Source organism: Camelus ferus, chromosome 4, assembly GCF_009834535.1.
Source record: "Camelus ferus isolate YT-003-E chromosome 4, BCGSAC_Cfer_1.0, whole genome shotgun sequence".
Taxonomy (NCBI): domain Eukaryota; kingdom Metazoa; phylum Chordata; class Mammalia; order Artiodactyla; family Camelidae; genus Camelus; species Camelus ferus.
Genome location: NC_045699.1, coordinates 68,781,367 through 68,809,248, shown reverse-complemented (window position 1 = coordinate 68,809,248; position 27,882 = coordinate 68,781,367). Strand labels below are relative to the sequence as shown.

The 27,882-nt window shown below is 47.5% G+C and overlaps 1 protein-coding gene across 9 annotated transcripts in view; it reads right to left on the bottom strand.

Moving 5' to 3' along the window:
* Nucleotides 1–27,882, bottom strand: part of SPTAN1 (spectrin alpha, non-erythrocytic 1) — a 57,952-nt gene that overhangs the window by 12,172 nt on the left and 17,898 nt on the right. For 3 of the 9 annotated variants that reach the window (XM_032478549.1, XM_032478555.1, XM_032478553.1), the window contains exons 9-41: nt 27,447–27,582; nt 26,112–26,213; nt 25,102–25,239; nt 24,442–24,552; nt 23,702–23,779; nt 23,436–23,591; nt 23,002–23,206; nt 22,290–22,471; nt 21,693–21,936; nt 21,391–21,513; nt 20,639–20,856; nt 19,833–19,925; nt 19,422–19,556; nt 18,218–18,366; nt 17,095–17,154; nt 15,767–15,965; nt 14,630–14,734; nt 13,838–13,861; nt 13,251–13,286; nt 11,013–11,060; nt 10,194–10,285; nt 9,722–9,866; nt 9,455–9,636; nt 7,595–7,694; nt 7,266–7,463; nt 7,033–7,179; nt 6,002–6,105; nt 5,735–5,897; nt 5,342–5,356; nt 3,445–3,576; nt 3,035–3,172; nt 2,637–2,741; nt 683–891 (exon numbers count right to left, since the gene is read on the bottom strand). In XM_032478549.1, the coding sequence (XP_032334440.1) occupies nt 683–891; nt 2,637–2,741; nt 3,035–3,172; nt 3,445–3,576; nt 5,342–5,356; nt 5,735–5,897; nt 6,002–6,105; nt 7,033–7,179; nt 7,266–7,463; nt 7,595–7,694; nt 9,455–9,636; nt 9,722–9,866; nt 10,194–10,285; nt 11,013–11,060; nt 13,251–13,286; nt 13,838–13,861; nt 14,630–14,734; nt 15,767–15,965; nt 17,095–17,154; nt 18,218–18,366; nt 19,422–19,556; nt 19,833–19,925; nt 20,639–20,856; nt 21,391–21,513; nt 21,693–21,936; nt 22,290–22,471; nt 23,002–23,206; nt 23,436–23,591; nt 23,702–23,779; nt 24,442–24,552; nt 25,102–25,239; nt 26,112–26,213; nt 27,447–27,582 (4,272 nt within the window). The remainder of the gene's footprint in view (nt 1–682; nt 892–2,636; nt 2,742–3,034; nt 3,173–3,444; nt 3,577–5,341; nt 5,357–5,734; nt 5,898–6,001; nt 6,106–7,032; nt 7,180–7,265; nt 7,464–7,594; nt 7,695–9,454; nt 9,637–9,721; nt 9,867–10,193; nt 10,286–11,012; nt 11,061–13,250; nt 13,287–13,837; nt 13,862–14,629; nt 14,735–15,766; nt 15,966–17,094; nt 17,155–18,217; nt 18,367–19,421; nt 19,557–19,832; nt 19,926–20,638; nt 20,857–21,390; nt 21,514–21,692; nt 21,937–22,289; nt 22,472–23,001; nt 23,207–23,435; nt 23,592–23,701; nt 23,780–24,441; nt 24,553–25,101; nt 25,240–26,111; nt 26,214–27,446; nt 27,583–27,882) is intronic. The other 6 variants (XM_032478550.1, XM_032478554.1, XM_032478552.1 and 3 more) reach the window with 4 other exon arrangements.

Genomic DNA, 27,882 nt, shown 5'->3' with positions numbered 1-27,882 from the left:
AGCAGAGTCCCTGCCTGTCTTCTGGGGAAAAGGCCTCTATTTCCTGAACAAATGGTGTCTGCGTGCGTACATTGGAGCACCTCCTGGGTCTGAGCTGCAGGGGCTCGGGGGGCACCGGAGGACAAGGAGGCGGCATGGTGCCATCCTACCAACCCCACCTTGTCCAATACACACGTCATGCGCAGTAGCACGTGAAGATGGTGATGTAAATAAGGAAGGAAGAACTTGAGAGACTTGTCCTTAAAAATGGCCTGTTCACAAGCTCCGTCAGCTGGAAAATGCAGACTGAAATTCTGGGGAAGGGGGAATGAAAGCTAACAAAACGCTCCTTCCTTTAAGCAGCAACCTTTCCCAGGAGATCAGACTACCTTTTATAGATAAAAACTCACTAATGTCGCCAGTGACCTAAGGGCAGGGTCCAGACAAGGCCTGGGGGGCCAGCACGCACCACCTCCACATGGAGGCTGTCGCCAATCACTGTCACCTCACACCTGGACACCAAGGGGGGAAATGGGTGTCCCGCCTGGGCGTGTGGTGAGGCTGGGACCCAGCCCGACATGGATGCTGAGCCACGTTATTCCTGGCCTGCTTCCCTGTCTTACCACCACCCCAGGGGAGACAATCTCACGGCCAGACACCCCCGTAAAGGCTCCAGGGACACCGAGGGGACCAGAGCGCGCACTTGATCCAGGACTCCTCGTCGTCCATGTCCCGGAAGAACTGGTGCAGGCGGTGGGACTCGTTGAGCCGGGCCCGCCGGGAGGCAGCCATGCTCTTGATCTTCTGGAAACGACCGTTGATGGTGTCCCGCTTGTCCTTCACTTGGGAGGTGTCGAAGGCACTGCTGGTCATCAGGCTGTCTGCCTGGCTGTTGAGGTCCTTGAGGCGATCCTGGGACAGGGGACACGATGGGAGGGGTCAGAAGTCTGGGTCACCCACGAACGTGTGCTTGTAAATCAGACTCAGGGTTCCTCACTGACAGGCTGGTTTAATGGTTATTCAGTTCACTTGTGCGGAGCGTGATACCCTCAGTGTGGTATGTGGGCCTGGGGCTCGCAGAGATCAAAGGTTTCCTAACAATACAAAACACCATCTGTCCTTTTTACCGTGTGGACATGAGCACTGATGGCGCAAAACGCACAGCAGGAGTGGCGACTGTACGAGCAGAAATCTGATTCCTCCCTGTCATGCACTCTTAGTAAGAAACGCTTTCAGTTAAGAATGAAAAAATGAACTTGTCACTTAAAGGAAAACTGAGCTTGTTGCTTATGATAAAATATAAACTTTTATGAGAAAATTAGAATTTTGGAAATTTGGCATCCATCATGAGCGTGACAGCTTCCCAATATGAGATTTTTCCATTGAGACTGGCTGTGATGTTAATGAGGTAATTTTTGATGTAATATAATGAAACATGTTAATGTTTGGAAGATCTACATCATTCAGTGAATCAGTATTTCCCAAGTAATTCTGTAACCTCATGCACGAGTAAAAGATCCACTCAAAAGTTCAAGATGGACCAGTGAATTTTAATACAAAATAGCATGAAAAGCTGACTGACAGGGTTTCAGAGTCCGCTTTGCAACTGTTAGGAAACCGCTACTTCCTGATTTGGGTGTAGTTATCAAGAGCATCCATAATTATTGAATTAAAACACTAACCACTCCCTTCTCTACCCGTGTGAGGCCACGTTCTCACCATGTACAGCAAACTACAACAAACTGAGTTCAGAGGCAGCTGTGAGAATCCAGCTGTCTTCTATTAAGCTGGACATTAAAGAGACTTGCAGAGGGAGGGTACAGCTCAGTGGCAGAGCACATGCTTAACGTGCATGAAGTCCTAGGTTCAATCCCCACTACCTCTATTAAAATAAATAAATATAAAATTGAAAAAAAATTAGTAAATAAACCTAATTACCGCCCCCCCAATTTTTTTAATTAAAAAGAGACTTGAAAAAATAGAACCTATGTCACTCTTCTTGTTATACTTTTGTTCTTAGAAAAATAGAGATGTTATAGATAAAAAAGTTGCATATGTTAATGTAATGAGCTTATTATTTAAAATAAATTAATAGATTTTTCTGTTTTCTTATACTGGTACAAATCATAGACCTTACTCAGATTTCACCAATTATTATATGCCTTCTCTGTATATGCATGTGGTTCCATTAAATTTTATCGTATGTATAGATTTGTGTAAATACCACCAAAATCAAGTCACAGACCTTGTTCTGTGCGTACAAAGGAACTTGCTTGTAACCTTTATAGTTGTACTCCCGGCCCAGACCTAACCCCTGGCAACCATTAAACTGTTCTCCATCTCTGTAACTGGTCGTTCTGAGAATGTTATATAAATGAAATCATATAGTAAGTAATCTTTTGAAATTATTTTTTTAAATTCAACTTTAAAATTTTAATTTTTAATAATGGCAAATATTGATAGATTAAAACCCACATAACAAACTGTTAGGTGCTCTCAATAGTTCAGCGTATAAAATGGCCCTGAGACCACAATGTCTGAGCACCTTGGCTTTAAATGACAGACATCACTGTCCTTCCCCAAAAGCACTGGGTCTCCTTAGAAGCCATGCACAGTCGTGCCCCAGACACAGGTCTGGCTGCCCTCCCCCGACTCACCTCATGGGCAGATATGTCCGCCTCCAGCAGCTGATGTTTTTTCAGCAAATTGTTCACGGAAGCCAGGTCTTTGCCGTAATCCTCAGATGCCAGGAGGGCTTCCACCTGGCAGTGAAACACGAAAGGGAAAGCTGCCGCGCAGAACACATTTCATGTCCTGGCACGCCCAGGATGCCCACTTGTTACTCCAGGCCCTCGTCCGGACAGCTACGAACTCCTGGACCACAAGCTGCGGCTTATAAACCCCTTAGAGCACACAACTCACACCTGAGCATGAGGATTTCTGTGAAGAGGGACGCCGGGAGGGCCCTGCCTTGTCAGTTTTGGGTGTGAGGACAGACCCGGTATCCCAACAGCTCGAAATCCTCCAGTTGGGGAAGGGAGGCCGCCGGCACTACCTCAGAGAGCCAGAAGTCGAAGTCCTTGATGCCAGTGTTGAAGTTCTGCTGCTTGTTGGCTTCTTTCAGCTTCTGGCTCTTCTCAGCCGACTTCTGCACCAGGAACTGCCACTGGTCGGCTAAGGCGGCCAGCCGGGCCTGGGGAAGAGAAGGGTGCTGTTAGAGATGGTGAAACCCATGGTGACACCTTCCCCTGACGCCGATCTGACACGTAACCAGAGAGGAGGCCGGACAGCATTCACAGGAGCCACCCTCACCACCATCTCCTGTCAGCAATGCAGCCAAAAGTCATCTGTTTTCCTTAAGACTATATTCCAAAGTCACCATCAAGGTGACAGTAACAAATGTGACAGTCAAATCCAGCCCATTTCCCCTCCTGGGCCAGGAAGGAGAGAGCTGCTGAACTGTACCTTGACGGCATCCTCGCTGCCGGCACAGGCCCCACGGTCAATGAGGGAGTTGCCCATGTCGATGACCCCGCGGATCCGGTCTGCGTTGGCGTGCAGTTCTGCTTCAAAGGCCTGGTGCTTCTGGTGCTTGCTCTGAAAATACCAAGAGAAACCACAACCTTTCAAACCCAGGGCCTGCTAGGCTGTCTTTTCAGAGAGAAGGGATTCTCAGAAGGGAGGGAGAACAAACTTAAAGAACTAGGGGCAAGTGTCAATATTTTTACAGAAGATAATCACAGAGTTTGTGTGAAATACTTTAGGGTTCAGTCTGTTGGGAGTTCAGTAGGTCTGGGCCAGGAGAAAGGAAATGTACCAGCTCAGGAGCAGGTGAATTGATTAAATTTTTTTTAAATATTTATTTATTTTAATGGAGGTAAGGGGGATCAAACCCAAGACAATGTGCATGCTAAGCACACAGCTCTACCATTGAGCTACACCCCCTAAATTGAGTCAGTTCTTAAATCAGCTGGATTAGCTATCTGGGGGTGAAATCCTAGAATTATACACCTTCTAACATTTTGCAGGAAATGGAAATGGCCAACTGTAGTTTTAAATCTACCTATAGATCAATTTCCACCCACTGCTTTCTTCTTGGTGGACAGAAGCTCTGCAGCGATCACTATGAAGCAAGGAATATGAGGGTCAGACTGCCTCTCTGTTGACAGAGGAGAAGCCTACAGTTGCCACAGACCTTGGCTTTGCCAGCTTCTCATTTGGCAGCCATCATTATTAAAAAGAAAAAACTGGATATTGTCAAAACCCAGGCCTGACTGTAGGCAGGAATTTCTCTTTGCTAGAAGAGAGGGCTGGGAGTATGACGGGCTTCTGATGCTGGGGCGTGACAGGGTACTTAAGAATCTACAAAGCAGCAGAAGGTGCAGGCGACACCACAAGACATGAGTGTGAGGACAGAGCTGCGGGACAACTGGGTGAGAAATGCAGGGTCTCAGGCAAGGGTGTTATCTGGGGAAAAAAAGAACTAAAAGAAAAAAAGCAGTACAGCTGGGGAAGGATTCTGCATCAAATGTTTCATTTCAGGGGTAGCAACTGTCAGAAGATGGAGCCACGTGGCTGGCAAAACACAGCACTGACATGAAGTGTCCTCGCCACGTGTGCTGAGACCTGAGCCCAAACAAAAGAACCAAAGCGTCTCAAAGACCCATGCGTCCTGACAAAACCCCACTCTCCTCTTCTGTTGGTCATTCTTTGGTTCAAATCCCATCAATTCTATTTCTTCATTTCTTCCACCCATTTAAGCAACCTCTAAGGTACATTATGACTGAAAAGTCTCTTTCACTGCCCCTTGGGTAATGTTCACTTTTATCTTAGCCTCTCACCCCCGGTTCCTCTTAGATTTGGAAGCAGATCATCTGCCACTCTGTGGATCCCTATCTGTCCCTCTCCAGGGACCAGCACTTCTGGATGGCAGACTGCATGGGCAATGCAACTCTCACACCTGGCTGGACTCCTTGCCCGAGGCCACTCAGAGCCATGTGTCCAAGGCAAGAAGAGTCCGGGTTTACATGGAAAAACCTGATTATTTCAATTTTTAAAAGAAGCCCACCTCTTGAAAGACAGCAGTCAACTACCGCCCCCAAATCAAACATTGTACAGAACTTGCCTAAGTGATAAATTGGGAGAGAGGGAAGGGGAGTGAACGGTTGCAGGCTAATTACAACAGAGAAAGCCACATCCCACAGGGACACTTGAATGGAGTGTGATGGACGATTAGAAATGAAAAGCAGGGATGAGAAGACACCGGCAGACTGTATGTGGCCACAGTGACGAGGTTCTATACACAAGAGCACAAACACTGGAGCTCATGTAACTAAACTCTTAAAAAAAACAGGAAACTTACCAGCAGCTTGGAAAGCTACAAAAATAGATTAAAATAAGAAGAGTTCAGTACACTGAGGTGAAAATACAAATCAGCTACTCAACAGAAACTCATTTTGCTGTCATACTTCCCCCAGGAAGGTCAGCATTTGGGAACAAACAGAAGGGGGATTCTTTAATAGCAGACGTGGTTTCCATAGAGACAAATGAGGAAAGCAGCTTCTTAAACAGCTCTGATCATTTAAGTGAAACTTTCCCATCGGTTCAGTTTATTAAAATACTTTTCATTGGCCTCACCACGGATAAGAGGAAATCGTTTTCTAGGCACCTCCCCCTTTTACAGATGCCTTACTAACAAAATCTACTCAAAAACACAGGCTCCTTTGGAGATAAACAGCTCATGTGCTCAGCGCACCTGGATGTTGGTGGGGTCCTTATAGGACTCATCACTTGCGGTCTGCAATTTTTCGCTGATCCAGGCCTCGATCTCGTCCACATCCCGGCTGAATTGCTGGAGGGTCTGCGATTCTCCCAGCTTTGACCTTTTCTCAATCATCTGGGCTTTGAGACGTCGCCACCTGAGAAAGTGAAACCAAGACCAAAGATGAACATCCCTCAGGACGAGACAGGCCAGGGCTCTCACACCAGGGTAGCAGATCGGCCAGCTCCACAGACCACCCACCTGTCCAGAACCTCATTGCGCCGGCTGGAAATGTCGCCTTTGGCGTAGTGGCCGGCGGCGATGAGCTGGTCGGCAAAGGACTGCAAAGCGGCAATCTTCTCCTCCTGTCGGCAAACAAAGGCGCGAGGTCAAGGTGGGCAAGCCAGCTCCGCCTCGCCTGGACTGCGGGTCTTGAGAAGAGAACGGTTATTTTGGGTGATCAGCTGGTGACGGGATCAGAATACACTGACACTTTAGAAGCAGGGGGGTAAAAAGCCAGAGGAAAGCTTGATTTCAATCATTACTAGATAGAGTTTAACTCGAGAAGATTCCAGGTCACACTGGGCAGGGCCGGGGCTTGAACGCCAGCAGACATCAAAGACGGAACTCAGCTTCACAGAACAAGGTGGTCAGATTTTCAACAAAATGGTCTGTGAGTCAGAGTTTTACATCTTTCTGGTTTATGTTCGAGTTCACTTACCTACTCACAGATTAGTTTTTCTTCCCTTTCGCAATATAAATGTTCCCTGTGGCATCTCTGTTATTAAAACCTCAGAAATACCAGAATTTATATATAAAGCTTAAAATATTGTTCAGGTACATATATCACTGTCCCTGGATCGCACAGGTCTTCACTGGACACAGCAGTGACCACGCTGCTTCCTGTGCAGCCGACACCAAATATATGAATATATTATTATTATTATTATTTCAGTTCTCAGCTATCACCTTTTTCTTTCTTTCCTTTTTTTTTAAAACTTTTTTTTGGGTGGGGGGATTAGGTTGGTTTGTTTGTTTATTTAATGGAGGTACTGAGGATTGCACCTAGGACCTTGTGCATGCTAAGCACACACTCTACCACTAAGCTATACCCTCCTCCCATATCACCAAGCATTTTAATCTAAGGAAGCTGCCAAGGTCTCCTACTGAGTTAACCAAGACAATAACTATTTTTATTCTAGTGATTGACAGGGGAAAAGAGAATACACCAACAAAGAGAAGATGTCAATCTGGAAAAATCCTGATTAGACTCTAAGGTACAAAGGCCTCACCTGGACATTAATTGCTTTGTCAAAGTCCTCGTGTTTTTTGATCAGAGCCTCCACGCTGTCCAGAGAGTCTCCTTTGTCTTCGGTATTCAGGAAGGCCTCCCGGGCAGCCATCCAGTTCTCTGCTTGCTCACAGTCCCGATGAAACAGCTAAAGGAGGGGAGAGGCAGGTGGGAAGTGGAGCCTCTGGTCGGAAACCCCGCAGCAAACAAGAAGCCACTGTCCAGCGCGTGTACCTGCAGTTCAAGGCACTGATCCAACATCATCCTGCGCTGGACCCAGGCCTTCTCCAGGTCTGCACGCTCCTGATCTAGAACATCTAGTTTCTCCTTGATCTCGGGGCTGGCATAGTGCCCGTGAGCCAACAGCTGCTGCCCAAACTGTTCGAATGCCTGGAAAGTGCCAGCCCTGGCGTCAATTTCTGTCCGGTGTTCCTGCCAAGAAGAGGGGAGGGATTAGGTACCTGGCAGTAGCTGCCCATTCTCACGTCAACCACTGACTCACTGCAAAGGTCCTCCTGGCCTAGCGGGTGACAGCATCCCTGCCACTCAGCAGGCCCACCTACCTGGTGTCGTTCTAGCAGAGCCTCAGCTCCGGTGACATCCTTGGCAAGCTCGTCTGAGGACACCAACCCTCGGATTCCATTGATCCAAGACATGAGGTCCCTGGAAACCAGATCCACAGAGAAACAGCTGTTACGTTACATTGCAAGCAGGCCTTCTGCCCAGAAAAAGAAAGAACTACATAATTATTGTCTCAGAGATTACTTGGGCTAATCTAGTTAATCTACTGAATGGGACTAGAGCTTTGGGCAAAGCATTTCAAAGCTTCTTATTTGTCTTACTGAAATAGTAAGAAAAAATACCAAGAATTTCTCAGAGGCAAAAATGAACAGGTTTATAACAAAGATCTTTTCACCCTGTAGGATAACAGGTTCTAACAGATACAGTAGCTGTGGTTAAGTTTTCTACAGCTTCAAATGAAAATGCCTTTGTTTAGAATTAAGCCTTAAAAGTCCTAGGCCTATGCATGCATTTAACCCAGCTTCTTGCAGATGTCCACCTACAGGGGTGCAAACATCAGTGTGCAGTCACGTGCTGTAAGCTTCCTTTTGTACAATACACCCAGAATAGGCAAAGCCACAGAGACAGGAAGCAGAGGGGAATGGGGTGTGACTACTGCTGGGGTTTGGGGTGTTCTTCTAGGATGATGAAAAAGTTTCAAAACTAGAGAGTGTGGCTGCACAACACTGAACACACTAAATGCCACTGAACTACACACTTTAAAATGGTTAACTATGGTATGTTAAACAAAAAAAAAAACCATTAAAAAAAAAAAAAAAAACTAAAAACAGTTGGGACCTCCTACCAGAGGTTGTGACTGGAAGAGCACCAACTGCCAACTCCCGCCCCAGCAGAGGGAAGGCCCCAGATGAAACACTCGTACACACATACACTTGTGTGTGGGAGGGGTCACTGCTAGATGGCACAGAACATACAAAGGAAGTGTCTGTCCTAAGTGAGACTGCGAAACAAGCTATCACCCACTCAGTGGAATGCTACGCGGCCTTCAAAAAGACAGGTGGCAGGTCATGGATCCTTCTACAAGACAGCTGGACTCTTCAAGTTGACGTCGCGAAAGACAAAGAGGGCAGAGGGCACTATTCAAGGCTGAGGAGACAAGACTACGAATAGAAATGCCCGACAGGATCCTGGTCACAAACTCAGGCCTGGCTTTAAAACACACACTTGAGACAGTTGGGGAGCATGGACTTCCACGGAATATGACTGCACCAGTGTTAGGATTTCCTAGGTGTGATGGTGGGAGAAGGCCCTTGTTCCCAGGAGCTACATGCTGAAGTATCAGATGTAAAGTACAGATACCTGCAACCTACTTCCAAGAGGCTCACAAAAACAAAAGCAAATGTCATAGAAAGCTGCCCTGCGACCACAGGTGAAGGGTATCATGGGTGTTCATGGTTTTATTCTTTCCATTTCTCTCTAGCCTTAAAATTTTTCTAAATTAAAAAAAAATCGTGGATATATACAAACTAGATAAACACGGTCCCATTGCAGAGCACAGGGAATTATATTCAATAGTCTAAAATAACCTATAATGAAAAATAAAAAAAGAACATACTCGTGTGTAACTGAATCACCATGTCACACACCAGAAACTAGCACGATATTGTAACTCAACTACAATTAAAAACAAAAAGTTCAGAGGAAAGACTAAGGTGTCTACACTGAGTGACAGACACGTCTGAGGAGGGGGAGACGTGTGTGCACAGACTTGGACAGGAAGCGGAGACTTCTTTTTGACTTCCTGGCACCCGGTAGTCTGCATAGTTCACATGGAGCCTGGATGACTCCCCTAGCAGAAAAGACACGAGGAAGGCCCATGCCCCAGGGCCAGGGCTCCTCACCGGAAGTCGCTGAGGAAGCGCTGCAGGTCGTGGGAGTCGCCCAGCTTGGCCTTGCGCTGGTCAGCGCGCTTGCCCAGGCTGCTCCACGCCTGGTTTAACTCGGTGCATTTCTCCTGTAGGTCCTCGGCCGACTCGGGGTGGGACTGGATCAGGCGCTCGGCGGTCTCCCCGAGGGAATTCACCTGGGGGCAGAAGGTGGTGAGGGAGCAGAATGGAGGGAGCTCCAGGCAGACCCGTAGGAGACGACTCCGCACCTCATCCTCTCACCTTGTCGCCGAGAGCCGCGAGGTCCCGCTCAAAGCCCTCATGCTTGCGCTGCAGGGCTTGGACGCTGGCCAGGTCGTGGCCATAATTGTCTGTGTTTAGAGCCTGATTCTTCTCTTCAATCCATTCTTTGGTTTCATCAGCATCTCTACAGGTGAGACACACATTCAAGTTAGTAACTGCCTAGTATGGTTGCCACGACTTCAGGACAAATCAGAAATTTCATCCCGCTGGCATCTGCTCACGTGTCAGTGGCCACCACCACAGCTCAAACGAACAGGGCACACACACTCAGCCCTCCGCAGTAGCTACTGAGCACCCCATGCACCTGTGTGAGACACGGTCCCAGGTGCCAGAGCACAAACATCAACAAGATCCAGCCGTGACTCCAAGGCCGTGGTCGGCAAGGCTGGGGGCTATTGATGTAAACTGACCTTCGCCTCCCCACCCCCTTGCAGCTCGGGCCGCCCCTCACCTGTGGAACCTCTGCACTTCGTGGGCGCTGCCCAGGAGCTGGCTCCGCTCCTCGGCCAGCTGCTGCAGGGACCGCCACCGCTCGTTCAGCTCCTGCGGGAGGACAGCAAAGCGTCAGTCCACATCAGACTCTGGGAAAGGGGCCAAAGAACCAGAGGATGGTGGCTTAACTTGAAAGGAAAGGCTGGGGCACAATTTCCTTTTTCCAGCCTCCCTGGTTCAATCAATTAGTACACAATGGCAGCACAAATCCAGAAAGTCAGACCTCGCCACAGCCCACGGTGCTGACACTCCACCAGCACCTGACTTGGAATCACCTCGGAAGCAGCAGGAGACACAACGCTGACTTAGCCTCACTCTCAGCTCCCAGCCTGGTGTCTGCCTTAGTGACGGCTTCACAGTAACTGCTGAGTGGCTAAATCCCCGCGTCTACCGCTCCCCACCCAGGCACGGCCGCCCTGCCAGGGAGCAGCAGCAGAGCTGCAGGACCTTGTACCGGGGAGACAGACCAGCTTGGGGTCCAGAAAGGAGGCAAGAAAGGCATTAACTGCCTCCTGGACAACACCCTCCTCGTAGATCCCGGCCCTCCTGGGAGGTAAGGGGAGGCTGGCTCCACTGGTTAGACCTGGCAAGGTCTCAACTGGGAAAGCCAACCATGCCCGCCTGCTGCACGAGGAGAGTCGGGATTTGTCCCCTTGGACCCAGGAGAGTGACAAGTGCTACAGCTCACACAACTAATCTGAACAAGTGCCTTGCTGAAGACGAAGAAGGAAACAGCGAAGGAGACCAGGAGACAAGCGAAGCTGCCACAGTTTCTTACCTTGATGGAATTAAAGGTGGCCACGGTGTGAACCATCAGGCGAGCAGACTATGTGGGGAGGAAAGCAGAAGAGCACACTAATCAAGTGTCTGCCGATTAAGAGAGAAATCTGAGATGCAAGTGCCGTGAATTAGGTCTCAATTGTCCACCAAAATGATTGTAAATGGATACCATCAAAATCCTGAGCACAGCAGTAATAAAAGTCTCAAGGACCAGAGAATCAAGAAGAAATACAAGTGCACAATCAGACCCACCTCGCTGATTAATTTTACTCCAAGAGTGAAAAGAGTGGTGAAAACCACAATTAAAAAAGCTGACTGGACAGAAAAAACCAGCTCAAAGAATACCGATTGATATCTGTTTCTTGCCCCTATTACAGAACAGTCCAGAAAACACACTTGGTTTAACAAATGCTGGCAGCTGTTTATTTAAATCATTAAATACACCATTAATTTCATTTCTATTTATGGTTATTGGACTGCTGTCCCTTCTAACAGTGTCCCCTTGAACTATGGGCAACAGCCTTACCAGATGAAAAAGAAAGTAAACTGGTGAATTAGCTTTCTTCTCATCAATGCAGTTACTTCCTCTAAAAAAAAGCAAATGCCCCTGGGATCTCAGAGCCCAGCGAGCTTTATCTGAAAGAAACCCCTTGGCAGGCACCGTGACACCTTCTCGTCAAATACGTAAAGACAAGGAGGAGCCGAGATTGGACGCAGGGAGTTAGGCTCCTGGATGTTCCTATGACACACCCAAGTGACATTTTCTTTTCTTTTTTTTAATGGAGGTACTGGAGTTTGAATCCAGGATCTTGTGCATGCTAAGCACACGCTCTACTACTGAGCTATTTCCCTACCGCCCCAGGTGCCATTTTCAACCAGTGTGGGTGTGCACAGGGTTCAGAAGGCAGACATTTATTGTCTCCGATCCTTTTCAGGAATAGGAGATACTGTAGTTTGTAAAGCCATCTGAAATATATTTTTGAGATAATACTTGTTATCAGAAATACTCTGGCAAAATCTGCCAGGAGGTCTGGTAGATAAGGGTGTTGCCCATTCACATAACCAATGATTGGATTTTGCATTTAAGGAAAGTTAAGATTGAGAAAAGGGGAGAAAGCTGAACTGAGAAAAACATGCACCCTTCCCCCTAATTTGGAGCTTATTTTAAGAAGCAGAAGAGTCTGAGCCAGGAAGGATAAGGAGGCTAAAGAAACGGACTCCTTTCAGCCTAGGTCCTCACAATAGGCCAAACCAGGTGGCAGGGCTGAGGAGTACAACCTAGGGGCCAGTGTGGGGAGCCTCTATGGTTTTAGGTTTTCATGCTTTCCTCTTATTTTAGGAAGGCACACTCTCATAAAGCAGAAACCTGCTCTGAGTTATAGAACTCCCGTGACACTTCCTGAAGAGTGGGTGAGGAGGAAGGGGCCAGAACTGGGACTCAGGTAGCTAGCCCCACAATCACAGCTACAAACACTTCATGTGAAAAAGCTTCTCCCCTGTCCCCCAGGTCAGAGTCACGCCCACTCTGGTCAGGCACCACCCTAAGTCTGTCTGGAATAACGTCCACTGCAGTTGATAAACACCTGGTGTCCCCTCTTCACCTCTCTCCTCAGGATCTGGATCTTCTATGAAGCCTTTCTTAGGCCACAGGAGCAAGCAGTCAGACAGACAATGAGGGGGAAGTGTACTCCACTGCTCATCCTCACGTCATCTTCTTCTGGGCTGCAGACCTACTGATGGGACCATGCCAGACTATGCAAGTGTGACCTCTACAAAGTGCAGTTGCCCCTATATCCTTGGTACCCGATGGGGAGTGGTCCCAGGACCCCTGAGGTTGCTCAAGTCTCTTACAGTTGGCCCTCTGTATGTGTGGATTCCGCATCCTTGATTTCAACCAACCATGGATCGAATACTAGTATTTTCAATTGGTGGTTGTTTGAACCTGCAGATGCAGACCCAGGGATACAGAGGGCCAGCTGTATCCTCTGGTGGTGATGGTGCAGGACAAATGTGATCTAATGGAACTTACACTGTACATCTACTTGGGGACATTCTGCTTTTGCAAATTAAGCATCACATTTCAAGACATGAGATTCAAAGAACACAACACCAGGATCAGAAAGACACCAGGCTCAGACAAGCCTGAATACTAACAAACAGGCACAGCAGAAAAGGACAAAAAGTATTTCTGCTCCTAGAAAACCTTCGGAAACAATAATGTGGAAAGGAGTCCTACCTTCCATGGGGAGGCTGTCTTGGAATCAGTTTCATCCTATTAGAAGAAAAAGGAGGCGTTTAGGCAGCTGAACAATTGAGCACAAAACAACGCAGCACCCTGCCTTCCCTCCGAATGCTGGGAAGTTCACAGAGAAATCAGCCAGAACAGCAGCTCCCCGCTGTGATTCACAGCTTATCACTGGCTGGCAGCGAACGGCAAGGCCGCTTGAGGGAAATGAAGCAAACAAACAGGAGAGAAAAATTCTTTTTTTTTTCATGTGGAAGAAATGGAGAGAATGTGGAAATTTAGTAAGAAAATGACCAGCTTCTCTTTACGTCATATCCATAGGATACTTTGAAAAAGGATAATAACCTAAATAATTGCTGTGGAAAAGGTTTAGGAAATGAAGAAATAAAAACTATTTTGGTCTTTTGGAGAATGGCAAATTGAAACCAATTTCTGCTTTCTTTTCCACAGATTTTTATACACAAAAGGCATTTCTGAGGTTCAAGAACAGAAACCCTTATGAGGCTCTCGACTTCATACTCTTCCCAAGATCTGATCCTTCTCAAGTTCACATTCCACACGGAGCCCCTGACACTTACCCTCGGCATCGCGCCATACACCTCCTACAAGGAGAGAGGAAAACCAGCTTTATTACTGGAGGAAAAACAAACTTCTAAGTAACACTCATCCCTGTCATGTCATTCCTGGAGAGCGGGAGAAAATTACAAAAAGGCAGGCAACCCGAATGGCCACAGGAACTTTTTTTTTTAATTGTCTTTTTGTTTTGTTTTGTTTCGTTTGTCAGAGAAGGTAATTAGGTTTATTCATTTATTTTAGAGGAGGTACTGGGGATTGAACCCAGGACCTCGTGCATACTAAGCAGATGCTCTACCACTGAGCTATACAGGCCCCTCTCCCCTACAGGAACTTCTTAAAGTCTACAGAGAGACCAAGTGTTTATATACAAAACCTTTCATTTATTCATCTAAAGAACTGCATGACTTTAGTAACCAGTTAAAGGCTAAAGAAACATCAAACAACTTTCACAACAGTTAATGGGCATGCGGGGGAGACAGGAGCTGTTCTTCCCTGCTGTCAAGAGTAAACTGGGGTGGAGGGGAGGTAGAGCTCAGTGGTAGAGTGTGCTTAGCACGCACGAGGTCCTGGGTTCAATCCCCAGTACCTCCACTAAAATAACTAAGTAGATAAATAAACCTAATTACCTCCACCCTAAACCAACCAACCAACCAAAAAAACCAAAGAGTAAGCCAGATGGTGCAGGTCCCGCAGAGGACTAGACCTGCTCCCCGGCAGTAACTGCGCTACAGAGCATGCTCGCTGGGCTACAGAGGAGCGGGACGGAACGCTCCACACAAGAGCCAGACATTCACCTGCTGCTGCACTGCCTGCACCTCCTCTGCCATCAGACCTTCAGACTCCAGGTCTTCAGCCACCTTGTTAATGTCCTTCAGCCGCGACTCATTGGCCTTGAGATCCTTTAAAGAAAAAGACAAAATAACTAAAAGCAACAATAGCAATTCAAAGGAGAAGGGCAACAGACATTCATCAACTATGGTCTGAAGCTGTAAATTTCCGTTTAACAGGCATCCCGTAAATGATTTTTCTACTCCTTGGCAGTGACCTAAATCAGAAAAACCTGATTGTCCCTATCAAGGAATTAAGAAAACAACAGGCTATTGGAAAGTCTGTCTCATTTTACTGAACTAACTGTAGTTAATGAACCCTTATTCTGGTTGAATGGGTTTTTTTTTTTAAACCTTTCTTTGTGGGAGAGAGGACACACAGTAAAAGTGTAACTGAATTTTACTGCTAGCCACTGTGGGAGCAAAGCCCCCACCTATTTGAACTGGTTATAGGAATACTTCTAAACTCAAGAATGGATAAACAAACTGTGGTATACGCATACCATGGAATGTTGGCCATAAAAAGTTATAGACCATGTACACGTCTACATGGATGAACTTCGAAAATGTTATGTTCAGCGAAAGCAAAGTCACAAAATACATGATTCCACCTATATAAAATGTCCAGAATACATATATCCAGAGACACAAAGCAGGCCAGCGGTTGTCGGGTGCTGGGCTGGAGGGTGATGAGAAGCGACTGCTTAATGGGCATGTGGTTTCCTTCTGAAGTGATACAAAATGTTCTGGAACCAGACAGAGGTGATGGTTATACAACACTGTGAATGTACTAAGCGCTCCTGAATTGTACCCTTTAAAATGGTTAACTGAATGGTATGTGAATTCGCCCCCAACTTAAAAAATCACATTTTTTTTTGGACATGAGGTTCAGGAAAGTTCTTAAAACAATGTGTAGAGAAAACTGCATATGTTTCCTCAAAAGTAAACCAGTCCAAGAAAAGTTCTCATTAAACTCACTTAAAAAAAGGCTACATAGATGGTGGAATATTATCTATGTAGCTTTCACTGTGGTACCCTGCAGTCAAAAATCAAGAGAACCAGATCTTTGAACAATTTTTCAGTTCAGCTGCAAGACGGCTGTACCTTCTGGAAGTCGTCAAACTTCTTCTGCAGCACCTCCACCTGCTCCAAGTCTGCGCCGACCTCCTCGCTGGTCAGGGCCGCTTCCTTCTCATTGATCCACTGCTGCAGCTCATTTGCTTCACGGAACAGCATAAACTTCTTACAACTCTTCTCCAACATGCCTTTGCGCTTCTCACCCAGTTCCAGCAGAGAATGGTACCTGACGGGATTCAAGAGGGTGACAAGAGGGGCAAGGGAGGCAGTTAGCATCCTCCAGAGGCCAACACAATGGCAAACCACCAGCTGTCTCCAAGATGTGGGTCCAAGGCTATGAGTTTGTAATGATGGTGACCTGGTGACAAAGTATCAGAACGTGGATGAAGATGAAGACCCCAAGGACCCACAGACAGCCTCTGGGACAAGCACACACGCTACTGTTCACAACCGGGTGGCTGGGACCGCCAGGCACACTCATCCCTCAGCCAAGTGTGCACTTAAAACATCACAATCACAAATGACCGAAACCAAGCGCTTAGCAGAACAACACAGGCTTCATGCGACTACAGCTGAGAGATGAGATGAATTTTCTGGGTGTAATGTACACAGAGGGCTGTTCTCCTGTTGTATGATTCTCCCAGCAGACCCGACGGTAGGGCAAGGTACAACTGAGCTTTAAAACAGCCTCACAGAGGACGCTAGTATCTCTGGAAGAGTAGGAAATTTCTATTGTTTCTAAAATAATGCATTTCTCAGAAAGTTTTGGCAACTTCAGAATGAAAATCATGCAATTCATGTTTCATTAGCTGAAAATTTCTTAGGAAGAATCAAAGCATACTCTACCCCTGGGGAACTAAAATACCAAAGGCTGAACTCCTACTATTTTTGGAGACATGAAAATGACAAACTTAATACAACTGAGTTAAAAGTTAAAAAAAAAAAAATCTAGAAGCAAGTCTAAGCTTCCAAAAGTGAAATAGAAAGGGAATGAATTACCAAGAATCAGAGCACTTTAAGAGAGGCACTTAGTTTCCTGCCTACTGAGGACACTACCACATCGGCCTGCAGGTCTGCTGCTGAGAGCGGCTGGTCCAGCACAAAAGCCAACAGGAGGGGAACCAACCACACTCTGAACACACAGCTGCACATAAGCAACCAACGAGAGAAGCGCCATCAGCTGACACAGCTTCACCGAAACCTTCCCTCGTGAGCGAAAGCGGCTGCCAGAGATGCGGCCCCTCCCACCACCTCGCCTTCCTGGATGAACGAGTGCCTTCAAGAGAAGCGGCAGAGGGAGGATGGACAGGGAGGGCCATGGACACGGTGCTCGGCACGGCTTCCAGCCTACTCACAGTTCTTCCACCTGCTTCATACGCAGAGATACACTGCCGGCCTCCTTAGTTATGCGTGTCCTGCACAGAGGGGCACAGCAAAGGCATGCACGAATTAGTGGGATTAATCCACAGGGAGGAGAGGCGGCAGCTCCGACTGGTGCCATGATGGTAGATGTATCATGGGGGGAAAATTAAGGAGTCATTCAAATGCTCTTGGAAGCAGCCGAGGCAGGGAATGAAATCACAGTAAAGCAGGAAAATTCAATTAAATTAGAGGGTTAGTTCACCTTCATTTTCCTGACGTCTCCCTTGCTTAAGGCAGTACATTCTCCTGTGCTAGAAACACTGGTCACTTCACAGAGCAAGCCAGGGAATAAAGCGACTGCCCAGAGGAAATGATTTTACTGAGGGCTAAGTTGCAACTTTAGTCACACGTCTGGTCCATTTTTTTGCTGTTGTATTTACCACCCAGGCCAAAACCTCTTCTTGTCTCAACGTTAACAGAAAAAGTCAGTAAGTATACAAATAACTGACCTTTGCAGGGATCATTAGGGTCAGAAAAGTCCTATCGTTCTAAACTCTAGTGAGAATGTATTTTCTGGATTATCTCTCAAGGGTCCAAAGCTTTTAACTTCATTAGTGGAGTAAGATAATACCTGAGTGAGGGACACAGGTCTTTATGGAGGCTCAGCTACAGAAAAGAAGACAGAGCCATTTCATAAAAAATAAACTCCATTCTCAGAGGACAAAGCCATGGTCGAGACTCTCTATCCAGCCTTTTACAAAGGGCAGAGCTGTAGAGTGTGGAACAGCTAAAAACCCGATTTCAGAAAGAACTTCCTGAACTAGAGGACGAAAGATAAGATAGTAATGATCAGAAGATGCTGTTTAGGAAAAGAAACTCGCAAATAGAAGGGAATAAAACAAAACAAAGGAAAATAAAAGTACGGGCCAGGGATCTGGGGTTCCAGCAGAGTCGTGTGTGTCAGAAGTGACTTGGGGAAAGCAGGAAGACTACGTCCTCGAGGGCAGACGGGCACCAGAAGAACATTCGCTCTGGAAGCCTCAGGACACACTGTCTAAACCTCGGCCCCAACCGATGCCTGGACCGGACCTGTGTGACCAACCGCGCAGCCCTTACTGGTTGTCGATCTGGTCCTGTCGCAGCGCGATGCTGCCCTGCTCTTCCAGGAGGTTCTCCCGGGAGGCGGACTGCGCGGGGTCCAGCTTCTTCACGTATGCAGCCGGCACAAAACCCTGACGATCGTTCACTTCCACTTTCCACCAGTCCTATGGGGAAATAAAGAGACTTGAAAGCTAATCCCTCCCCTGAGGAAGGGAGAATCCAAGGAGGCCTGGGCGCACGGGCACATGTGCACATGTGTTCGGACAGAAGAGGGCTCCAATCACATCAAGAGGATCCCACAATAGTGCCAAAGTCACCTGGGGTTTAAGGACTGAAATTTCGGTCCCTTTGTGACCTGCCAAGTCTGGAGAGGGTCACGAGTGAAGCAGCGGTGACGCTGTCCTTCTCTCTGCTTGGACCCAACCCTGCGTTAACTCTGCAGCCCCGAGCCACATGATACGCAGTGCTTCACATCGCCTGCAGCTAGCAGCTGCTGCAGCGCCAGCGCAGACATAAATACCCACAGTCGCAGGAATTCCTACTGCATGACGCTGCTCTTGGGTAAACCAGAGTTAGACCCGCAGGTTAGTTTAGGTTTAGAGTCAATAGAAAGCTATGAATCAGGCTTCCCCAAACTCTCATGAGTGGGGTAAACCGAGGGTGTGGGAATAAGGAGGTTCTTCACAACAGTGAGGACATCCTCCAGCCTAAGCCATGTCTGGATTAGTCAGGTGACAGGTGGAGCATCATGGCCTCACTACAAGGCCACTGTCCAACCAGAGTATGTCAAGGAAGAAAGGCTGATGAACCAGGCAGCATCCAATTGAGAACAGAGCCTACAGGGTAATGTTAGAGCCGTCCTCAACTGCCTGTTGTGGCTGCACAGTCTAGATAAAGAACCAGCACATACCAGTTAGACAGGCAGACTTTGGCTCACAAGAGAAAATATTCCACTTGGAGGTGTTCAATAGTGAAAAAAGCTACCCTTGAGGGTGAGTTGCCACACTAGCTTTTAGATATTCCAGAAAAAGACTGTCATCTTCCTGATCACAGGCAAAACAGGATAAACCCTTCTGAAGCAGGAGGTTGACTAGGAGACTCCAGTATCTTTTCAAACTCTAAATCAGTGTCATCCAGGAGAGACACCCTCGCAAGACACCCAGCTGAGCAGAATCGCGGTGCTGACGGAAACCCACACACGGCCATGTCCTATCCTTGCCTTGTTGGTGCTGTTGAGTAAGGTGAGAATATCTCCTTTTTTCATGGTGACCTCCCGAGGGCTCTTCTCCTGGTAGTCATAGAGGGCCAAGACCAGCTCCTTTCCGGTCTCATCATCCATGGGGGCCACTTGTTGCTAAAAAATCCAAATGAAGGGCAAACACGGTTAAAGGATGTCCACGGTGTGAGATCTAAACACACGACAGATTCCAACGGCAACAGCTGTATCAATTTCACCAAGCACACGTTTTGTGAGAGTTACTCTCTAAAGCTACTGATAAAAATCTGACTCAGGAAGTTTAGCTGCCTGGTACCTTTAAGGTCACAAGAATGTCACCTACGACCATGACTCCTGCTGGCAGCGTCTGGGTCCCCCACCCCCACCACCCCACTGAACTCCCAGCTGCCTCACCCGGCACGACTGAGCTTGCTCCCGGAGAGCCTGGATGCTGCTGCCGTAGGCGCTGAGGTCGGACATCAAAGCCTCGTGTTTCTTCAGCAGAGCCTGAAACCGACGTTACACACAGAGACCCTGAGCAAGGAGCTGGAGCCCCCGTCCCCTGCTGCCACCGGCCTCTGAAATCTATTCACTCCCATGACAATTCCATCACCCCTGGCTCTCTGCTCTGTCTCCCTTTCCAATAAACATTTAATTTGGAGGAAATACTGTGATTTCTATTCTTTTCCCCATGCCTTTACATACTGAATTATGGGACATAAAGAACAGTATCACCCGTGTCAGTGGATCCACCATCCATCCTGAGAACTACACATTCCCAGTAAGTGGAAGTTGGCTGCACACTCTGCTCTCCCCCCAGGAACCCTTTTCCTCACCACACCAGGTGAGTCCCCATTTCCCTACCACCATTTCCAAAAATCACATATAGTCACGTCAATACTCAGCTCTTTCCAGTTTCTGGGAAGACTGGAAAGAAAAAGGGTAGGCACAGGGCTACACCTGGACCTTGATGAGTAAAACTTCATAGTTCCACTCAAAACAGATGGCTAACAATGCGCTGTGTGCGTGAATGTGACAAGAGAGGGGAAATGTAACAGTTGGGGTGACGGGCCGTCTTCTCTCTCCCTCAGGTCTGACTGAATCTCCACAGTAAAAAGTGAAAAGAGATTCTGAGACACCCTGAAAAGCAGATAACCACGAGGCTGCACCTCCCTAACCGGCCCCCAGCCCGAGCCCCCGCAGACCGCGGCGCGGCTCACCTCGGCGGAGTCCTCGTCCTTCCCGTAGTCGGTGCTGCCCACGATGGGCTCCTTCTCCCGCATCCAGGACTCCGCCTCGTTGGCGTCGGCGAAGTACTGCTGGGCCTGCAGCGAGTCCTCCAGGTCCTGCCGCCGCTGTGACGCTTTGGATTTCAGCGCCTCCCACTTCTGGTTGAGCTCATTGAGCTTGGCCTTCACGTCCTCTGCAGCAAAATGGCCTGGGAGGCAGGCAGGGGAGGGGGATGAGGGGCACACTGACACGTGGCAGAAGGACAGGAAAGGTCTGTGTGCCCACAGCACTTCGACACTGCATCTTTCCCAGTTTTATAAGAGGCCCAGGTCCTGATCCTTTAGCAGATTTGCTAGGTTTTTGCCTCCTCAAACCATGATGTCTGTCTAGACTCTAAGAAGCAGAGATCCCTAGGTGGCGTCAGTGATGTCATCATAAAGAAACAATAAAAACCCAGCATCCCTAGTTCTCGGCCACAGAGACTCACATGCTCAGGGTGCCGTGTCGGACTCCCCACACCTGACCCCATTTAACCCTCACTGTGGGAGCAGGTGTTGCCATCCCCACTTCAGAGGTAAGGAGTTCAGGTTCAGAGAGACTACAGGATAGTCAAGGTCACAGCTGGGAGAGAGCGGGGACAGTCTTCAACCCCACAGCCAGCCTGACTCGGGTCCACGCTCTCCACCTTCCCAGGAGGGAGCCGTGGGAATGAAAGCAAGCCACCATCCTGACACTCACTCACCTTCCTCCACCATGGCGTTCCCCTTCTGTGTAACTGCTTTGATGCGGGGTTCATGCCCAGCAATTTCTGCTTGAAGGGCTTGGTGTTTCTTTAGCAGATTCTGGACTCCAATCAGATCTTTGCCTGAAAGCAGAAACCACTCCCGAGTCACTATGAGAAAAGTCAGCATAACTGTCACTCTTAGCTCCTTCCCCCACAGTTTAACTTAAACTTGACCTTGTTCATTCTGACACTGGTCCCCTTTATCCTGTAAGACTAGAGCCCCGACCCCCTTGATTCCTACATGACAGAGGCAGGCTGACCTCTGTTGGTGGACGCAGCAATGGGTTCTTTCTCTCGAATCCATGTCTCCTCATCCTCAACATCACGGAAGAGCTGCTGTAAACGCAGAGAATCGGCCAGCTTCTGCTTCCGGGCAATCATGGGCTCTTTCAGAGCCTCATAGCGAGCCACGAGGGCTTCCTGCTTCTTCTTGATGTTTTCAGCATCAAAATGGCCAGCATCCTGGAACTGGCGAGCCTGAATGGTGATGCCATCAATTCGATCCTGTGAATGGAGAAGGACAGTCCTGAAAGCCTGGACCAGTGTTGGGCAACTATGTTATGGATGTTGCCAGGCTGACCTTGTTACTTCAGATGTGGTTGGGTCACATACTGAGAAACAGAACGTGGTTCTTTCCCCACACCTGAAAGTACTCTTTCTGCCATCGTTTTCCCCTCATTTTGCTCCCAGAAAGCTCAAGAAGGCAGTCTAATTAGAGCAAAAGCAAATGGTGCTTGTACAGTTCTCTAAGCGCACTGACACACTTCATCGCTCTCCAAACCAGTTTGGCCTTGACTGACCTGCCGTTCTCACTCCTACTGATTCTGCACTCATGGGCCCAACGCCAGTCCCCGTACCTGGTGTGCAGCCACGTCAGCCTCCAGCAGGGCGTGCTTCTTCTGGAGGTTCTGGACGTTGGTGAGGTCTTTGCCATAGTCATCGGAGGCCAGGTGACCTTCCACCTCATACAGCCACAGTTCGATATCCTCGACGTTGCGATTAAACTGCTGCTGCTGGTTGGCCTCGCGGAGCTTTATTCCTAGTCAAGGAGGCAAGTTTGTTAACACTCTCCTCCTGTCAACACTGCCCTTAAACATGACATCTTAGTGAAAAGACCACGGGTCAGGGCTTTGATTACAGCTTCACTTGTATCACGAAGGTGAAAAAAAACTGCAACCCCCGCTCTACCTGCTCGATGCTGAACTGGAAGCTGTTTAAAAACCACACTAACCCCTGTGAGATGAGGGCTTGAGAACGGTTAGACGTCCCCGGCTCACAGACAACCTTTGATTTTTCAGAGACGAAGTCCAGTTCCATGAGGGCGGGTGACAAACTCATTGCTTTTTCACTCAGCCTGCCCCCAACCTCCGCCGGCACGCTCAACCCCATTCACCAAACTAGCAAAGCATTCAGAACCCGAGGCAGGTGACTCCTGCTCAGGAAACGCGCCCAAACACCATGTCAGCCAGCTCCCCTTCCCTGGGTGGTGTGCGTCCCTAAACACGTCCCCGGGGAGGAAAATTTAATTCCCTGGATGTCCTGGCCGCAATCCCGTGTGGCTTCTCTCACCTTTCAGCTCTGTGGCCTCTAGCAGTTTCTTCCACAGGCTGATGACTTCATCCATGCGAGCTGCTACCTCATCCTTGGCATAGTGGTTGACGTCAATCAGCTTTTGCCCGGCTTTCTCCAGGGCATCAATGCGGCTTTGGTTTGCTGAGAGCTCAGCCTCAAAAGCCTGATGCTTCTGCACTTTTCCTTGTAGGTTGGAGGGGTCCTGCCAATAAAAGAAAGAAGGGGGTTCTACCTGGAGCCTGAGGACATCAAGTTAGACTGTGTTACCTTCACATTTATCTTTATAGGGGGATGTGTAAAACGGTCAGCTTTCATGAAATAGCATGTTTTTGGTAATTTCTGATTTCTTCCCTAAGCTACAATTTACTTGTGAGAGCTGTGTGCTTGGCTAACTACCCACGTACTACACGGCAACGCTAACGGGACATTACTTTATACGCTTCATCTGTGGCAGTCTTCATCTTCTCATTGACCCAGCTCTTGAGCTCATCAGAATCGCGGAAAAACTGCTGCAAGTGGAAGGAGTCGGCCAGCTGGGCCCGGCGGTACATGGCTCTCTCGTGGAGGGCGTTGCGGCGGCTCAACAGCTAAAAGACAAGGCTCCCTGTGAATCTCCAGCTCGCAGTCCCCACCAGACCTTTCTTGGAAGGGATACCCCCGGGCAGAAAGAAGGTGCACGAAGGAGCCGGACACTTACCGCATCTCGGCGAGTGGCCACATCCTCCATTGCATAGTGGTTGTTCTGAATGAGCTTGGTTGCAAATTCGTCTAATGCCTAGGGAGACGAACATGGGCTCTTCACTGGAGAGCCCCTCTCACTCTCCCACGGCTTGGCCCCCAGAGGAGAGCAAGCGCAGAGCAGGGCGCGAAACGCTCTAGACCTTAACACAGGTCAAGGTTTTCACTCCAAGGTTTGCTATGACACCTTTATCCCTTAACTGCTAAGTTTCTGCTCAGTGCTCCTGGTCAGACGGAACAACACTGAGCCAGCTTCACTCAGGACTGGAGACACTAGCTGCAGCTGATGCCATGACCTGAGCTGACAGGGGTGAGACATTCCCAGTTCGAGGATCTGTGTTCAGTGGGGAAAATACCTCTTACACTAATTCTTAACTACTTTTAGTGAGAAGAAAATCTCAACGCGGAGGTTTTTATCAAGAAGATGACGTTAGGGGATAGAGGTACAGCTTAGTGGCAGAGCACATGCTTAGCATGCAGGAGGCCCTGGGTTCAATCCCCAGTACCTCCACTAAAAAAATTATTTAAAAAAATGATGGTTTCATTCTAGAAGTTGCATTACGTCTCCAACAAGGTGGTTGACTATCATTGTGAGATTCTAAGCACCCACAGGAATGCCTTTCACATGGATCAAATCAGTTTAGAAACCTTTAGAACAAGAAGGGACCTCCACTTTGAAGGCACAACAAAGGATCTTACTGTAATCTTCTCCTCCTGGGCACTGAGGGATTTCTCAAAGTCCTCGTGCTTCTTGAGAAGCGCCTCCACACTATCCAGGGAATCGCCCAAGTCTTCATTCAACAGGAATGCCTTGCAAGAGGAAACAAAGTGATGAGATAACGTCCAACTCCTTTCACCTTGTAAGGCTGCAAAAGCAAAGGCCAAAATACAAAAAGAAGGAAAGAGATTCTATGGCTATTGAACTTCCAGATCTCTTCTGGAAAGCCTAAAGTCCTTAAAATCACTTGAAACTAATCCAACAAAAGCACAAAATCCCTGTTCTACATTCTCCTGAACTTTCTTTCAATAGCTCTTATTGCTTCCATTAGATTTAGACTATGCATAGTGCTATGTTTTTTGTTTTTTTCATAGTGCTATGTTTTAAGGGGGAAAAAATCTTCTCTAACAAAAAACTTTACACCATCACACTCATCTGAAACCTGGGGCCTTTTCTGAGGGCCTTCCACTCTGAGCAGCAGGGAAAACGCTGGCAGAGCCCATGAAAGCCGGCAGCCCCTCCCCATCTGATGCAGTACTGATTTCCCACACAGAGCAAGCTAACTGAGAAGGAGACAAGACAGAGACAGACAAAGAACTTCTTTTCTCCCGGCAGCGGCCAGGTTTCCGCTCACAAATCACCTCCTGTTTGCTCATCCAGTTGTCCACTTGCTCGGTGTCGCGGTAGAAGAGCTGCAGGTCCATGCACTGCTCGTACTGCTGCCGCCGCAGCTCCCACAGCTCCAGCAGCGCGGCCCGCTCCTCCGAGAGGATGGTCAGCTTGGAGGGGAGGGGGCAGAGGGGCGGAGGAAACGTCAGTCCTAAAGGCTGCCCTGGAATTTCTAAGCCTTGTGCTAATCTTCAGGCCTTTGTGCTGATTTGCGAAAGGGGAAGGATAACATTCCCTGTGTGTGTCAGCCAAGTCACAAGAAATCACAAATCCTGAGCAGCCTGCACGGTCATGCTGAACACATGAGGGGTGGCCCTGTTCAAATGAACCTAGAGTTAATTTGCTGCCACATTATCACAAATGGCGTCAGGTAAAAATGGCAAGTAAAGGTAAATAAAGCCCCAGGGAGATCAAAAAGGGCATCTGTTAAAGTGAGGCAGCAGGAACCGAGTAGGGGCTCTTAGCTGAGAGATGTCCACTGAGTGGGAACCCCACAGAATATGCTGACTAGATCCATGAATGCCCTGGACATAATTTTTAGGCTCCTAATTTAATGACAATAAAGCATGTCTTTGACGAATCTCTTCTTGGTCTATATTTTATTAAAAATATGTATCATTATCTAATGTTCTTCAGACATCTTTATAAAGATACTTTGAAATTCTCAAATTATATACACCCATACATATAATTCAATAAAAATTTGTTTCCTCCTAGCTCCAACTCATGCAGGACTCAATTCCCTGCAATGTCCCCTTTAAGTAGAAAAGGTGTCACATATGTCCCAAATAAAGGAAACTTTCTCTCTCTGATCAATCACCGGGCATCTGCTTTTGAAATCTCTGGAGTTGCTGCTCCTTAGCTTCCAGGCGGGACCTCTTGTGTAATTTCTCTCACACCATGATGAATGCAGTGTCTGGATATTTAGATGGATAACAGTTTTCAGAGACTTGCAGTAAAAGAACTTTTTTTCCTCTCTTACCTTCTCCTTCACTTCATCTGAGGCATAATGACCAGCAGCAAGCAGGGCCTGTCCAGATTCGTCTGCAGATTTAAAGCTATCTTCATGAGCATCGATTTCACCCTACGTGGGGAAAAAAATGACAATTTATGCCCTGCATATTGTAAAAGAAGAGTAAGTTGCTGAATTTCAAACAATCATTACAAATCAGGATATCACATCAAGAATGAGGAAGAACCCAAAGACCAGGCTTCCTAATATCAGCCTAGGTCATCCAACATGAGTGCATCACTACAAAGTCTTCCCACCGGCTTTTCAAGGCACCTGTCAAACTGTCAGGTTTCCATACAACCACAGGTCTGACTCTCAGTCTTCTGTTCCACTGGCCTATTTCAAGTTTTCTTTGAGTCACATGGATTTGTTTATGGTTTTATAAAACCTGGTAGGGTGACTCCCTCCCCTGACCCTCATTGTGCTTCATAACTATCTCAGCTATTTTTGATTTTTTTTCTTCCAAATCAATTTCAACATCAGCTTGTCTCATTACAAAAACAAAGACCTTCTGGGCTTTTGCCTGGAATCACGCTGAACTAGTATAAACCTTGGGGAGAATTCATACCTTTACAAGAGATCATTCCATCCATGCCTGAGGTAAGACATTCCCTTTATTCAGTTTTTCTTAGTCTTTTATTGAAGCTTTATTGTTTTCTCCACAGATGTCTTACACAACTTTTGTTAAATTTATTTCCAAGTACCTCATATCTTCTGATGTGATTTTAAGTAGTATTTTTAAAAATTATGTTTCTAACTCTTTCTGGTGCAGAAGGACATACCTAACTTTTGGATATCGATTTTTTTTTTTAAGTCTAGCATCTCTCAGTAGGCTTATAATAATAATTTTAAAAGTCCCTTTTTAACAGTGTTTTCCAAAATTACTTAGCCATAGAAAACCCCCCTTTCTTCTTAAGGTAAAACCTATTCAGATCTCACAGAACTAGTTTTCCAGGGACACACTTTCGGAAAATACCAGTGTAAGAAATTTAAATTTACTCAAACCAACTATGAAATTCAGCATTTAAAACAAAGACATTGTTTAAGGTGGCATGGGATGGATGTGCAAAAGAGTACCATCTCCACCTGGCCAGAGCTTGGCCCTCTGCTATCCTGACATTTAACTCACTTCACCATCTAATAGAAGCAGGAATAGCAAGTCTCCAAAGGCAAAAGCAGCAACAATCCCTATGGCGAGAGCCACCTGTGAGCCAAGTCTCAACCACTCCCAACTGTAAGTGACAGTGATGCCATGATGCATTGCAAGCTAGTGGCTTTACCTCTGGAAGAGCGTGGAGACCGTACCTTGTGCTCCTGATGTCTGTCCAGCAGGGCTTCAGCCCCAGCCACATCGTTGGCGAGTTCATCGGCGCTAATGAGGGCTTTCATCTCAGTGACCCAGCTGGTGAGGTCACGGAAGTCTGCAAGGAAGCGCTGAAGCCTGGGAAAACCAAAGACAGATCAGCAGAGGTCGCCACCGGATGGAAATGCTGCCCTGAAGCTCTGAATTCTACGTCCTCAAAAGTCTAACAAACCATACAAACTGCAGCCCTGGGAAATATGGGACCCTTTCCGTCCTGACTATAAAGGAAAGCAAAAGAAGGCTGAAGTCAATCCTGTAAAATTTAGGGTCCATCTATCACTGTAATTCCCAAGTCTGTCTCTTATTTTCAATTTCCTTGTCATTCCCAAGTAAAACCCCTAGTTATTAGTAAGAAGTATTCTTTCTCTCTCAACCCTT